This window comes from Chelonia mydas, chromosome 3 (assembly GCF_015237465.2).
Source record: "Chelonia mydas isolate rCheMyd1 chromosome 3, rCheMyd1.pri.v2, whole genome shotgun sequence".
Lineage (NCBI taxonomy): Eukaryota > Metazoa > Chordata > Testudines > Cheloniidae > Chelonia > Chelonia mydas.
This window is the reverse complement of record NC_057851.1, coordinates 95,403,189-95,419,055: the sequence shown is the minus strand read 5'-3', so window position 1 is coordinate 95,419,055 and position 15,867 is coordinate 95,403,189. Positions and strand designations below refer to the sequence as shown.

The 15,867-nt window shown below is 43.4% G+C and overlaps 1 protein-coding gene across 2 annotated transcripts in view; it reads right to left on the bottom strand.

Annotated features, from left to right (window-relative positions):
• The window catches only part of LAMA2 (laminin subunit alpha 2), a 457,344-nt gene that overhangs the window by 253,054 nt on the left and 188,423 nt on the right, over window positions 1-15,867 (bottom strand). For both annotated transcript variants that reach the window (XM_037894776.2, XM_037894777.2), the window contains exons 9-10: window positions 14,818-14,917; window positions 9,793-9,953 (exon numbers count right to left, since the gene is read on the bottom strand). In XM_037894776.2, coding sequence (XP_037750704.1) covers window positions 9,793-9,953; window positions 14,818-14,917 — 261 coding nt within the window. The remainder of the gene's footprint in view (window positions 1-9,792; window positions 9,954-14,817; window positions 14,918-15,867) is intronic.

Sequence of the window (15,867 nt, the reverse complement as noted above, 5' to 3'; positions counted from 1 at the left end):
GTGGGAGCTGAATAATGCAGCAGTATTTTTCAAAGATACCCCAGAGAAGAATTATTCTTATAAGTACTCTCTCCAAAATATTTTGCACATGGTCTCTTTAATCCTGGACACCGCACTGTGAAGTGTGCACAGATGTACCAGAATCGTGGGCTCCAGGCCGGCAGAGGCTGAACAGTTTATGGAAAGCCTGCCCATAACACAAGTAGGTTAGGATCAGCCTGGCTTTGCAGCACAGAAATAAGTACTGAAAGCCACTTGCCTGCCTTCTGGTCAGAGATGCCGGAGAGAGGGAAAGAGTGAGTCAACTAAAGGATAAGGAAGGGGGAGAAAAGTGGAAACACAAAGGGCAAAGAGAAAGAAGACAGGAGAGAAAAAAGAGATAGAAAAATGGGGCACAGCTAAAGAAAAAGAGGCAAAGGGCAGATTCAAAAAAGGATGTTAACACCAATGATGTGGTAATTCCTATATCTGTTTTCATTGTCTCTAGTGCCAACTAGAAACATCAGCTGGAGTCTATACATCAAAAGCTTAAAGCAATTGTCAAGGCTGTTGGTCTGAAAATTTAAGCTGTAGTACTGTACTGTACTCTTATAGCTGGCCTCTGAAAGTGGTTTCTATGCACACAAATGTTTGCAGCTGCAATTTCTGAAAACACTTTGAAAATCTGGCCCTAAAAGTTCCTTTAATATGATCGATTGAATTGCTGATGTGTTACTGTGGGCAGGGTGGGAAGAGGAAAGAAAAGTGAAGACTGAAAAGTAAATGTATTTGTTATAATAAAAGTTTCAGTAACAAAGCTGAGCACAATTGTACTCTACAACTGCAAGTAATCTACACCTTTCTTGTGAAAAGACAGTAAGTTAACTGAATCCTAAACCCTGAAGGTGGAATCCCTTCTGCCAGTGCAGAATTGTTTCCTACAGTATAGTATATTTTGAATGTATAACTCATCATCAAAGCTCGTTTTCAAATCAGAATATAATGAAATGTGCCCCAAGTCTGATCCTCTAGACACAATAGCTTAAAAATTAAAACCCTGATAGGAAGAGATTTTACTTCTGACAGAGAACATTTGAGTATTATATATGTGCCAAGTGAGGATAAGATTAATACCCTGAACCGACTTCAGTGCTGTTCAACTGTCACACGGGTGGTTTATGAGTATATTCAATATGAGATGATGGAATGAAACTTTTTTGTACACTCGTGCTCTTGAGAACTTAATAGAAGCATTGTATCTTGTTCACCTGCATTTGTATCAGAGTTTGTAAATTAAACATCCAAATGGAACATACACAACAAAATACTGAAAAATAACCCACAGTATCTACTGTGTTGCTCCCTGCTGAGCATAGTGAGGGTGACTTATTTCTTATGTAAGCTGCATCTTTTGGACAACAGGACCTTCATGTGTATTATTGGTATTCAGGATATTTTTTTAACTAAAAATAGTTGTGTATCACTTTAAAATAGTGTTTTAATTCAAAAGCTATATCAATACTTGGCTTTCTGAATTTACACACACACAGCACTAAGAACTTCAGCCTACAGCACAAACAGCCTCAGCAGTCAGATTTTAACAGCATCTTTGACAGAAATACCTTGGAGGTTTCCAAACAAAGTGCCCAAAATGGAAAAGAGAATCTCCTTTGTCCAAACGTTAGCAGCAGGATGACGATATATACTACATAACAACCGATAAAATAGAGGCCTTAAATGCCATTTCCCCTTAAACCAATAGTTCAGAATATTTGCTCTTTTAAAGACATATGACAGGTTATTTTTAGAGTTGACAGTGCTCAACTGCTTTTAATGTATAGCTCCTGGGCGGATGGGTGTGGGAGTTTGAAATAAGCAATTCATAGCTTTCTGAATGTCTTAAGTATCTTATCTTGAGTATCATTCTATTGGGTTTACCTGGAATCATAGAATCATAGAATCATAGAATATCAGGGTTGGAAGGGACCCCAGAAGGTCATCTAGTCCAACCCCCTGCTCGAAGCAGGACCAATTCCCAGTTAAATCATCCCAGCCAGGGCTTTGTCAAGCCTGACCTTAAAAACCTCTAAGGAAGGAGATTCTACCACCTCCCTAGGTAACGCATTCCAGTGTTTCACCACCCTCTTAGTGAAAAAGTTTTTCCTAATATCCAATCTAAACCTCCCCCATTGCAACTTGAGACCATTACTCCTCGTTCTGTCATCTGCTACCATTGAGAACAGTCTAGAGCCATCCTCTTTGGAACCCCCTTTCAGGTAGTTGAAAGCAGCTATCATATCCCCCCTCATTCTTCTCTTCTGCAGACTAAACAATCCCAGCTCCCTCAGCCTCTCCTCATAAGTCCTGTGCTCTAGACCCCTAATCATTTTTGTTGCCCTTCGCTGGACTCTCTCCAATTTATCCACATCCTTCTTGTAGTGTGGGGCCCAAAACTGGACACAGTACTCCAGATGAGGCCTCACCAGTGTCGAATAGAGGGGAACGATCACGTCCCTCGATCTGCTCGCTATGCCCCTACTTATACATCCCAAAATGCCATTGGCCTTCTTGGCAACAAGGGCACACTGCTGACTCATATCCAGCTTCTCGTCCACTGTCACCCCTAGGTCCTTTTCCGCAGAATTGCTGCCTAGCCATTCGGTCCCTAGTCTGTAGCGGTGCATTGGATTCTTCCATCCTAAGTGTAGGACCCTGCACTTATCCTTATTGAACCTCATCAGATTTCTTTTGGTCCAAACCTCCAATTTGTCTAGGTCCTTCTGTATCCTATCCCTCCCCTCCAGCGTATCTACCACTCCTCCCAGTTTAGTATCATCCGCAAATTTGCTGAGAGTGCAATCCACACCATCCTCCAGATCATTTATGAAGATATTGAACAAAACCGGCCCCAGGACCGACCCCTGGGGCACTCCACTTGACACCGGCTGCCAACTAGACATGGAGCCATTGATCACTACCCGTTGAGCCCGACAATCTAGCCAGCTTTCTACCCACCTTATAGTGCATTCATCCAGCCCATACTTCCTTAACTTGCTGACAAGAATACTGTGGGAGACCGTCTCAAAAGCTTTGCTAAAGTCAAGAAACAATACATCCACTGCTTTCCCTTCATCCACAGAACCAGTAATCTCATCATAAAAGGCGATTAGATTAGTCAGGCATGACCTTCCCTTGGTGAATCCATGCTGACTGTTCCTGATCACTTTCCTCTCATGTAAGTGCTTCAGGATTGATTCTTTGAGGACCTGCTCCATGATTTTTCCAGGGACTGAGGTGAGGCTGACTGGCCTGTAGTTCCCAGGATCCTCCTTCTTCCCTTTTTTAAAGATTGGCACTACATTAGCCTTTTTCCAGTCATCCGGGACTTCCCCCGTTCGCCACGAGTTTTCAAAGATAATGGCCAAGGGCTCTGCAATCACAGCCGCCAATTCCTTCAGCACTCTCGGATGCAACTCGTCCGGCCCCATGGACTTGTGCACGTCCAGCTTTTCTAAATAGTCCCTAACCACCTCTATCTCCACAGAGGGCTGGCCATCTCTTCCCCATTTTGTGATGCCCAGCGCAGCAGTCTGGGAGCTGACCTTGTTAGTGAAAACAGAGGCAAAAAAAGCATTGAGTACATTAGCTTTTTCCACATCCTCTGTCACTAGGTTGCCTCCCTCATTCAGTAAGGGGCCCACACTTTCCTTGGCTTTCTTCTTGTTGCCAACATACCTGAAGAAACCCTTCTTGTTACTCTTGACATCTCTTGCTAGCTGCAGCTCCAGGTGCGATTTGGCCCTCCTGATATCTTTCCTACATGCCCGAGCAATATTTTTGTACTCTTCCCTGGTCATATGTCCAACCTTCCACTTCTTGTAAGCTTCTTTTTTATGTTTAAGATCCGCTAGGATTTCACCATTAAGCCAAGCTGGTCGCCTGCCATATTTACTATTCTTTCGACTCATCGGGATGGTTTGTCCCTGTAACCTCAACAGGGATTCCTTGAAATACAGCCAGCTCTCCTGGACTCCCTTCCCCTTCATGTTAGTCCCCCAGGGGATCCTGGCCATCTGTTCCCTGAGGGAGTCGAAGTCTGCTTTCCTGAAGTCCAGGGTCCGTATCCTGCTGCTTACCTTTCTTCCCTGCTTCAGGATCCTGAACTCAACCAACTCATGGTCACTGCCTCCCAGATTCCCATCCACTTTTGCTTCCCCCACTAATTCTACCCGGTTTGTGAGCAGCAGGTCAAGAAAAGCGCCCCCCCTAGTTGGCTCCCCTAGCACTTGCACCAGGAAATTGTCCCCTACGCTTTCCAAAAACTTCCTGGATTGTCTATGCACCGCTGTATTGCTCTCCCAGCAGATATCAGGAAAATTAAAGTCACCCATGAGAATCAGGGCATGCGATCTAGTAGCTTCCGTGAGTTGCCGGAAGAAAGCCTCATCCACCTCATCCCCCTGGTCCGGTGGTCTATAGCAGACTCCCACCACTACATCACTCTTGTTGCACAAACTTCTAAACTTAATCCAGAGACACTCAGGTTTTTCCACAGTTTCGTACCGGAGCTCTGAGCAGTCATACTGCTCCCTTACATACAGTGCTACTCCCCCACCTTTTCTGCCCGGCCTGTCCTTCCTGAACAGTTTATAACCATCCATGGATGGCAGCTGATTCCTAATTACTTGTTTTAAGTCTTGTACTCAAGACTTGAAGTGTCACAGTAAGACCAGAAACACATTAACCCTAAAAGGCGTCACAATTCCTTGACATGCAGATATCACCACAACTAAAAAACAGTTGCCTACCTTTCCATAACAGTTGTTCTTTAAGATGTGCTACACATGTCCATTCTACTATGGTTGTGTGTGCTGCCTGTACACAATCGTCAGAGATTTTTCCCTTAGCGGTGCCTGCTGGGGCAGTGTGAGCTCCCTCTGGTGACTCACACCACTGCACACAGCTATAAAAGGCTACGCTGCCCTCTGACCCCTCTCCATTCTGTCCTACCAGCAAGATTCCAATAGAGAGGGGAAGGAGGGTGTGTCGTGGAATGGACATGTGCAACACATCTCAAAGAACAACAGTTACAGAAAGGTAGGTAACTGTTTTTTGCCTGAAGGTTGGAATGAAGAAGGTGACTGTGATCCTGCGATATCACATGCAAGAACAGAAGTCTGACTGATAGAGCTAGTAAAGTCAAAATCCAATGCTGACATATCCATATTAGAGCTATTAGAATAAAGTGTGTGGAATCTTGCTTGACTTTGGATAAGATTTTGGGCAGGAGTGGAACTGGAGGGAAGGCATACAGTAGGCCTCTCAACCAGGGCAGAAGGAAAGCATCTATCAGTGAACCCGGGCTGTGACCTGCTCAGGAACAACAAATATTTTTTGCTTTCTCTTGTTGGAAACAGGTCCACTTGAGGAGTTCCCCGCTGCTGGAAAATGGAGCTAGAAAAGTCTGGTCCAAGGGACAACTCACGATGGCCTGTGAATGACCTGCTCGCAGAGAGTGTTCTGAGCTCCTGGATTGTAAGCCTCTTTCAGGTTGATGGAACCTGTGAAGCATATATTCCACAGGAGGATTGCCTCCTGGCATAACTTTGTGGATTGGGCCTCTACATGCAAACATTCACCAGTCCATGGAGGATAAGACCCAAATGGGTACTTGAACCACTATGTCTATATGATGAGGGGCCAGTAAGTACACCAAGGCTATCCAACCCTGTAGATGTCTCAGGTGTAGTTTGGCATGTAGGTGCATGCTGCCAAGCATCCTAGAAGTTTGAGGCAGTTTCAAACTCTGATGCCAGGATAAGCCTTTAGATCTAGAGCAAAAAGTCACTTTGTTTGGAACCTCTGCTGTGTCAAGTCAAGTCCAATGAATGACTACTCCAATGAATTCTATTAACTGAACAGGAGATATACAGTGAAATCTGTCCTTGATCAGTAGCCCCAGTGTGTCAAAAGTGGACTGAATAGTTGCTACGCTGGAGAGTACCAGAGACCTGGGCTGGCCAGTCAGCCAGTAAGGAAATACATGCAGTCCAGACTTGCTCAGGAATGCCACTACTACAGCCATGCATTTGGTGAATATGCTACAAGCTGCTGATAGTCTGAAAGGGAGCACTGCAAATTGGTAGTGGAATCCATTGACCATGAACCTGAGGAATTTTGGTGGCTCTGGTGAATTGCCATGTGAAAATAAACATCTTTTTAAGTCGAAAGCAGCATACCAATCCCCTGGGATCTAAGGAAGGGATACTAGATGCTACAGTGGCCATTCAGAATAAATAGGCCTGAGGACACCCTTCCCCTTTGCCTTTGAGATCAGGAAGTAACAGGACTAAAATCTCTTCCCTCTGAACAACATGGGAACTTCCTGTATTTCCCCCAGGAAAAGTAGAGACTGGACTTCCTGATGTAGCATCCTCTTGTGAGACCTGTCCCTGAAGAGGGATGGGGAAGGGAGGTTGGAAGGGAGGTAGAAATCAATTGAAGACCGTATCACAGTTTCCTTTTCCTTAGGACCCACTAATACATGATGATGTGCGTCCAAATGCTTAACAAGTGGGATAAGCATTTGGCAAAAATAGCACTCAGGAAAGATGGCACTATGGGGAGTGTATACTGTCCTCAACCAACAGGTCAAAATCATTGCTTAGATAATCCAGATTGCCTAGAAGAGCTGGTAGCTGCCGAGGGAGGTGGAGGAGGAAGATGTATCTTGTAACTCCTTCCCTTTTTTTTTAGACAGGTCCTGGGAATGTGGCAAAAAGAGCTGAAACCATTGGGAATGCTGTGGGTGGAACGGCTTTATTTTTTGTGGCCAGTGTATAGATCCTCAGTGACTTAAGGGTCGCCCTTGAATCCTTAAGGCTATGTAGCCTCTGATCTGTTTTACTGGACAACAGCCTTCAAATGTCAGGTCTTGAATTGTTTGTTGCACCTCTGGAGAGAGGCCTGATGCCTGCAGGCAAGATAAATGCCTTATCATGATGGCAGAGGCCATAACTTGAGCTGTGGAATCTGCACCGTCCAGGCTCACCGGCAATGCCATTCTGGCGATTAATTTGCCTTACTTCGCCAAAGAAGAGAACTCCTGAAGTTCAATGACAAGCTTCCTGATGAGGCAAAGTAGGATATTATCCTACAGGCTGAAATCGTATCAATCCAGCAGAGCTTGCTGGTTTGCAATCCTGAGCTGTAAACTCCCAGTGGAATAAAATTTCCTGCTAAACGGATCTAGATTGTTTTGCTTCCTTTCTCTTCAGAGTAGAGGCCTGGTGTCCTTGCCTCTCCTTTTTTGTTGGTGGCTGCAACCACCAGGGAGCCTGGAGAAGGGTGGTTGTAAAAGTGTTCAAAACCCCTTAGGGAGAGGGAGGCAGAGAAGAAGGGGTAAGTCATAAAATCTTGACGGGCTCCAGGACAGCTTAATTAATAGGGAGAGCTACCGTAGAGGGACCTGCAGAAGCTAAAATACCCACAAGCCTGTGACACCTTTCTTTTATCTCTTCTGCCTGGATATCTAGAGCTACAGTCACCCTCCTCAACAAGGAGCTCTAAAATCATCAGGAGGGGAAGAGGTAGAGTCAGTCACTACTGCCTCATCAGGCAACATAGAAGAGGCTAAGGTTGTTGAGGAGGTACCTCCTCCAATCCCTCTACTGGGGAGTCCCAAGCATGCAGCTCCACTTTCATGGTACCAATACTGGTACCACGGGAAGGAAGATGGTGACCTTCTTGCAGATGCTCCAGGCTGACATAGAAGGGTGGGGAGGCAGCAGAGAGGTTCTGGAATGTGGAGGGAAGCCCCAAGAGGTCTGGAAGGGTTACTGGTATGGAGGTTGAAAACCAGCTCTGTGCAGACCACTGACTATTAGGATGATGAGGCTGTGGACAGTATCACAGCAGGCAAGCCCCCCACTGGGGCTGCTGGGCATACTCAGGTCAGAACACAAAGGATCTGAGTCTGAGGAGGAGTCTATCTCCTCTGAGCATTGGGGAGCTGAACCCATTCGTACTGAGGAGAGAGGTTCCGAGTCTTGGGAAGAGGGTATCAGCCAAATCATTGCTGGCTTGCCTGTAGATGCAATCCTACATAAAGGTGCCACAAGAGTAGAAGTGGCTGGTACTGAGCAGTGCTCTGAGGCTGGGCCGGAGCATGTGGTTCTGCTATCAGTACCGTGCAAGGCTCTTGAATCACAGGAGAAGTTGGTACTGACAAATTAAGCAACTCTCAGGTTGCCTCGAAAGCCTGAGGTGTCAACAGCACTGGAAAGGGCTCCTAGGCTTGAGGTACCACTAGGGGTGCCAACCCTTTGGGAAATGGTCTCAGCTGACCCTTCCTGGCTCACCCTGTGCCTGGGGGTGTGACTTTTTTGAGCGCACGTCTGAGTTCTTGTGAGCACTCAGTGCTTCTCCTTGCAGGATGGTGGTATCAAATCTTTATTAGACTCATGCAGTCTCTTCTAAGGCTCCTGTGGCACAGATCTGCCTGAGGACTCTGTCAGAACAGGAGGAGCACTCCTAGGAGACTTGGACATGCTTGGAACCCATTTGGAATGGGGGCAGGTTCTAATGATGGATGGAGTGCAGATTCCATGAGCAGATAGTCGCGTCTGGCAGCCCTTCCCTTTTTCCAACTGGGACCCTCTACAAGTGTGACATTTGTCACTTACATGCGCCTCTCCCACAGACTTAAGGTAGGTGGGGTATGGGTCACTCACTGGCATAGACCTGTTACATGAACAACAGGCCTTAAAGCCAGGAGAGGACGGCATCAGTCTGGTACCAATCCCAGTACCCAATCAGGCATCAGCAACTGTACACTAAAAAGACTGTATTCCAAACTTATCCCTAAAACTAACTAGTTACAGATATGCTATACAAGACTACAAACTAATGTTACAGGTACTATTTACACTAAGGGAGGGAAGCTATTCCTCCCCTTTATTCGGCATTGGTGAGGCCTCATCTGGGGTAGTGTGTCCAATTTTGGGCCCCACACTACAAGAAGGATGTGGAAAAACTGGAAAGAGTCCAGTGTAGGGCAACAAAAATGATTAGTGGGCTGGAACACATGACTTATGAGGAGAGGCTGAGGGAACTGGGATTATTTAGCCTGAAGAAGAGAAGAATGAGGGAGGATTGGATAGCTGCTTTCAACTACCTGAAAGGGGGTTCCAAAGAGGATGGATCTAGACTGTTCTCATTGGTAGCAGATGACAGAACAAGGAGTAATGGTCTCAAGTTGCAGTGGGGGAGGTTTAGGTTGGATATTAGGAAAACCTTTTTCACTAGGAGGGTGGTGAAGCACTGGAATGGGTTACCTAGGGAGGTGGTGGAATCTTCTTCCTTAGAGGTTTTTAAGGTCAGGCTGGGGTGATTTAGTTGGGGATTGGTCCAGCTTTGAGCAGGGGGTTGGACTAGATGACCTCGTGAGGTCCCTTCCAACCCTGATATTCTATGATTCTACATGACGAATCAAAGATGGCAGCTCCAACAACAACCATTACTTGCGGCAGGAGGGAACTGAGGAAGGACGGGGGCAATACAGTCCTTTATACTTGTGTGCAGTGGCATGAGGCACCAGAGGGCGCTCACGCTGCCCTGATAGGTTCTGGTAGGGGAAAAATCTCCAACTGTGCATAAGGTGTGCACGCACCCAAAGTGGAACAGACGTGTGCAATCACTCAAAGAAAAAGAACAGCATAACAACATTGCAATGATGATAGAGGATAATGGGTTTTAATTTCTCATATCATCAATGGTGAATTAGTATGGCTGAAAATAGTTTGACACTCATACCTTGCAAATGCAGGATCCTATGCAAGGGTCATCATTCAAGCTGCCTTTCACAGAGCAGCTACAGGCCATACAGTCAGGATAACCCTTGTAACCCAACGCACATCGACTGCAGCGTTCACCTGCATAGCCAGTCTTGCAGTGGCAGAATCCAGGGAGCATGCCTATGGAAAGTCAAAGAAAACACTAAACCCACATATGTATTGATTTATCTTTATTATGAGTTATTTGTACTATGATTGCAAGGATTGGGGCCACACCTGTGTTCAGCATTGTACAGGTATAAATTGTGTGCACAGAGCATGCCCTGAAAAGCTGACAATCCTAGGGCCAGTGTGCCACTCTTACTCCTATTGAATAGCACCTTAACCCAACAAGACATCCTCCAGAAATCAATGGGACTGCTCCACGAGTAAAGTAGTACTACTAAATGTGAGAGGTGGTGGCAGCATCTAGGTCTCATTTATCCCACACTGTCTGAGCAGGCTTTACATTTAAAATAAACAGCTGTCATTAAGATTAGCATTACATATACAAATACGTGGGCAAAAAAAATGGCAGCATAACGGAGTCTCTGATTCAGGAAGCATCCAACCCCTGGAGCTGTTACAGGTTGTTTAAAAGCAAAATTACTAGGAGATTATTTATTTCACCCCACAGTAGAGTGCCTTGGATGAAGAGGTGGGTTGATTCAGTCAAGGATCGCTGTCTAATTTTTAGAGCAGTGGACTGGGAGTCAGGTCTCAGAGGTCCCAGCTCTGCCACTGACTTGGGTGATTACGGACTGAACCATTTAAACTTCTGTGCTTCAGTTTATCCACTGATAACATAGATTACCGATGGGCTAAAGAGGTCACTGTTTAATCTGGCAAATCTTTGCATGGATTATGGCCTTTCAAATCCAAAACCAAGGGTTGTTCGGGTCAGAGCTCCATTTTATCCATACCAAAGGTTGTAGCTAGGGTATGGTTTCATAAAAGATTCTGGTTCTGGCCCTTATCTATATTGAACATAAACCTATCATACAGGACTATTATGAAAATCAGTGTTTAATGAGCACTTTGAGAGTCAAATATTAAAATGTGCTATTTATGCCAGAAGCATCATTATTTACCTTTAGAATTATCTGTGGAACATACTAGGACAGTAGGAAAAATACTGCTATTGAAACGTACGGTATGATGGTCATAATGGGAACTATACAATAAAAAATAAATGTTTTTACTGAAACAGTTCCAGATCATTTGGGAATATAATTCTCCAACCTGTTTTCTGATCTATCCAAACCTCATTATGCAATTTTCTATAGTATCTTCTTGTAGCAATGGCCAATTGTTAATTGTACCAAATATATAAAGCACTCCTGCACTGGGCCAGAGAGAGACATTTTAATTATTATTCATACTCAATAATCCTCAGCTTTGACATACCCAGAGTGCACATCCTGCAACCTCCATGTCAGTGAGAAGCACTCATTACTAGCCTATACCCCCAGTCATCATCATCTTCCCATTTAAATTTAAGAATTATAACCTGTTTATTGCTTGGTGTGCCACATGCTTCAGAAGCAGATTTCCATTTTACATCATGCAAACAATTTCTCCTTAAACAACCAGCCAGCTCCTCTGGAATGTGTTTCAATATATCTAATGTGTATTCATTCTGATTTGCAAGTATATAGAGAAATTTCATTGGAATGGATCATGTTTCTCAGCCTTTCATTCAGACAAGAAACAGACTCTTTTCAGTTTACAAATACTCAGGTAAATTGGCTTTTTTCAGTTGCTGTCTTGGACGAGAGGTTTTTTGCTATCTTCTCTGAAATAGAGATTCTGTCAAGGTAGCATATTATGGGCTCAATACATAGTACTTCCTTCACAACTGGCTGGGTACAATATTTTTTTTTAGTACATAGGGTTTCATTGAGCTAGTGAACACATATTCAAGACAGAAATGAACAGGGATCTGTAAGGGAAAAGTTTGAATCTGTGGCTAGCTGTTACAGTGATGCTTGCAGTATAAGAGCTGTTGTGACAACTGGTCTATAACTTTTGCCTGCTTAGGAATTTACCATGGAAAGTAGGTCATGTTATTTTCAGTAAAACATGTTATTAACAGGTGCAAGAGAATCAGACAGAGAAACTAAATTAGTCAAAATGTAATAGGCCAAGTTGATATGATTCAAGGACTGTGTTAAAATTATACTTGTTAAAAATAGGAGACGTGGAATCAGAGGTTAATGAGCCAAAATTGGCATATCTGATATTAGGCCTAATTGGAGGTCAAAATAATGATGGGATGGGCTATTCCACTCATAACTTCCTTTTGGGGTCCTTAAAAGAAAGAGATTTTTGTAGGGAAAGTACAAAAGAACAAAACGGAAAACAGACAGAAAGAACAGACAGACTCTACTGGAATGAGCTTCGCCAGCATGGCTGCCACCTCCGCCTTTTCCTGGGAACCCAGCCCTTCATCATCCTAATCCTGATCAGAACAGGCCAGAAAGAGAGGGACCCAGGTGACATTGCACCCCTACCAGCTCCAGCTGAATCCCAAACTCCACATGGGATTACTGCTATTATCATCCTTGATCCCATCTAAGAGACTATCAAACAAGACTTCTAAGACTTTAACAACAACAGCACCACCAACAGTTCTAGTCCCAAAGATTTTACAATCTAAGACAACAGGCAATGAGTAACAAATAACTGGAGATAATAGGGGAGTAACGATAAAGGTACTGTGACCAGAAATGTGATTATGTAGCCTAGTTGTATGCACAGATGGTTTTGAGTTTGCTAATTTTAAATATATATAAGATAAACTATCAGAACTCCCTTACTGGCCCTCTAGCCAGCCATCACAAATTGTCCTTTCCCATAAGCATCATAGTAGAAAAGGATCTTGTGGAGGGACTTCAAGGAGGAAGGAAGAGTGGCTTTACAGCCTTTTTCAGTGAGGGTGTTCTGTCCTTCTGCACAGACTGCTTCAGGGAGGGTATTCCATGAATGAAGGCTGGCATGGAAAAAAGACGGGAGGAGTTATTGGAGATGTGGACAAATGGACAACTGAGGCTGGTATCATTGGCAGAATAAAGAGCTGGAAGGCAATATGACAAGATACAAGAACAAGTAAGTAAGGAGGGACAGAGGTGTTAGAGACCTTAAAGGTGACCGGGATGCGGGGGTAAGCCTGTATCTGATATGATAGAGAAGACAGAGCCAGCACAGAAACTAAAAGCGTGTTCTAACATAGATGGAGCTGAAGAGGGTTGTCAGGAAGGAGGAGCTTCCGTCAATCTAGGAGATGATGAGGGTCTAGACAAAAGGTTTAATGGTGTGAAGAGAGGGGAAAAAATGTCCAAGACATCCAGGTAGACATGTTAAAGAGAGAAATTGAAATATGGAATTGGATGGATTGAGACACTAGAGAACAACTGTGGAGAAAGATGAGGAGTGGATCAACGATGAAGCTCTGAAGGACACCACCAGAAAGAGGAAAAGGTGAGCAGCAGAACCTATCAGAAGAAACACTGGTGCAATGACTACAGAGGCAGGAGGAGAACCAGGGGAAGACAAGAATCACAAAAGCAAGGGAGGATAAAGTTTCAAGAAGGACATGTGGATGCAGTTATTTTGAAGCAGGTTTAAAATCCTGCTCCGCACAGTACAAAACTCTGTAGAATGCCCCCTACTGTGGTTAGTTCAGTAGGTATGAGAAATAAACTGCACTGTAGCTGACAGCTACCTGGAGACACGCATGCATGTGTGGCACCACATTTCTTTAATTAAGGCCTTCTTCTCTCAAAATGATAGCCTCATTATTTTACTAAAGAGACAGAACATCAGCAGTAGCAGATGTTTGAATAAAAGGGGTCCCTTTTAATAGCATTCGGTTTTTTAAGTCCTTCATCTATAACCTGTATAATCTATAACCTGTGCACTCTCATCAACAGGTTTGCTAAAAGACATCACATTGTCTTGCTGTGTCTTTTCTAACCCTGGGAGTCATGTTCTTTTCAGTTTCTACACAATTTCCTCTTAATCTGTGTGATATACTGTTCCTTTCACTTCTGTATTAATCAGGCTCTATCATTCTATCTAGAATCTTTAATCCTGTTATTTAACTGATGTAATCAGTACATGGCTGATGTAGTAGATTTTGTACCTCTGGGCTCTGTATTTATAGCTCTGTTGTGCTTCTTTTACGTTCCATTGAATTACTTGGGGAAAAAAAGATCACTGGAGTATCTCTTATCAATAGTGTACAATTAGTCCAATTAAACAAATCTCTTAAAACCTGACCTTGAAGTTTTGCTGCACCCCAACCAAATGTCAACAAAAAAAAAAACATTGTCTCCAAGCTACAAGAAAGCAGCATGTTCTCTATTTGAAGGTGGCTCTTACAGAGAAACCAAGGTGAAAAATTTATAATCCTACAGTAATAATAGAGATGGTAGGTAAATGTGACATCTTTCAAAGGGACTTTTCCTAGTTTTCAAATGCAAATAGGCACTCAGAAGAAAAGAGAGGATAAGATTAAGGTTCTGCTTTATTTTAATCTCTGTCTCTGAAAGAGAAAGCTCTCTGCTCTTGGCAAGAGGACTAGAAAATCCTTTACAAGGATGCAACTGCATGCTGTGTGCTTCATGCATGCATCTTGCTTCCCAGCACAGAATTAGGAGACATGCTATAGGCTGAGTTTGGGGAGAGGTCTAGTGTGTCTGTGTATTGGAATGTCAGTATCTACTATATTTCAGAGAAGCCTGGAATAATGGGGAAAGCCAACATAAAAAAGTTCAGTTGGGAATATTCTTCCCAATGTGCACATGCCTGCGGGCTGCAAAACTGAAAGATAATATGAAAGAATGCTGTGAGAGCACAGGCGGATTAGTGACCACGTGAATGAATTAGCACTGGTCTGCTGTGAGGGCTGGCTCAGTGAAGGGAGATAATTCAGCTTTCATTTTAACAATGTTGGTCACAATGTTTAGCACTGTAACTGTAATCTAACTGTCAGGGATCTCACCTCCTTCCGCATGTTTCTCATCCTTGACACAAGTAACATGTAAAGACCCAACTGGATCACAGAAACATGGCCGGCATGGGTTAGGGTCATCTGGTAATACCTACCAGAAACAAATACAAGTACAAAAAAAAACCAGTGAGTTTCAAAGCTAAATCTTACCTTTTAAAAATTAGAAACTGGTACATAAATATAAAGAAACAACCAAAAAAAAAAAAATCAGGATCGAATCATGCTGTGTTTAGGGTTTGTTTCAAAAACTGAAACATTATTAGTTTGTTATTCAGTCTGCATGTTAATCTTAGCAAATTTTTACCAAAGAGACACTCAAGTAATTGAGGCCCCAAATTTAGTTTATTAAAGGAAAACAGTTGTATATAAACTAATGTTAACAGAAATGTTTTTATAATTTTTTTAATTACAGGGAGTGAAAGCATGCTTTAGTTTTTAAACCTCTTTGGGTTTCTAGTAGCTAAATTCTGCAGCACTGTGATAATGAATGAGAAGCATGGATTGAAACTTATTGTAAGTGGAGTAGTTCAGTTACACGATCCAAGACGAGTGAAAAACAATAATTAAACTGCAGGATAAATGAAGAAAAGTGAACACTAGACAACTGAACAATTTGCTTTCACCTTCCCTTTTCCCATCTTAGAAAAGGAACCACAGACAAGACCCACATTTTATTATAACAGTATGCCTGGGACAAAAAGTAAAAAGTGCAGAGAAATCTAGGTGTACATATTCCATCATTCTCTTTTTCCTGTGGGCAGCAGAGGATTTATATGGAAGGGGATGGAACTTATATTGATGATGACTGGCAAGTGCAATCATATTTCCCTCTGTGAGTACCCCATCATTTTGGGACCCCATGTAGCTGTTCGTTTCAAGTGTCCTTAAGGTCAGTTGACCCCTACTTGGTGTTGCTTGATGAACTGGGCACAAGCAGTAAAGAGCTATCATGTTGGTTGTAAAAGCTTATTAACACTTCCATTCTGTGCCTGATCCCCAACAACACAGGGAACAAGACCCAACACAGATTGAACCCTGTGT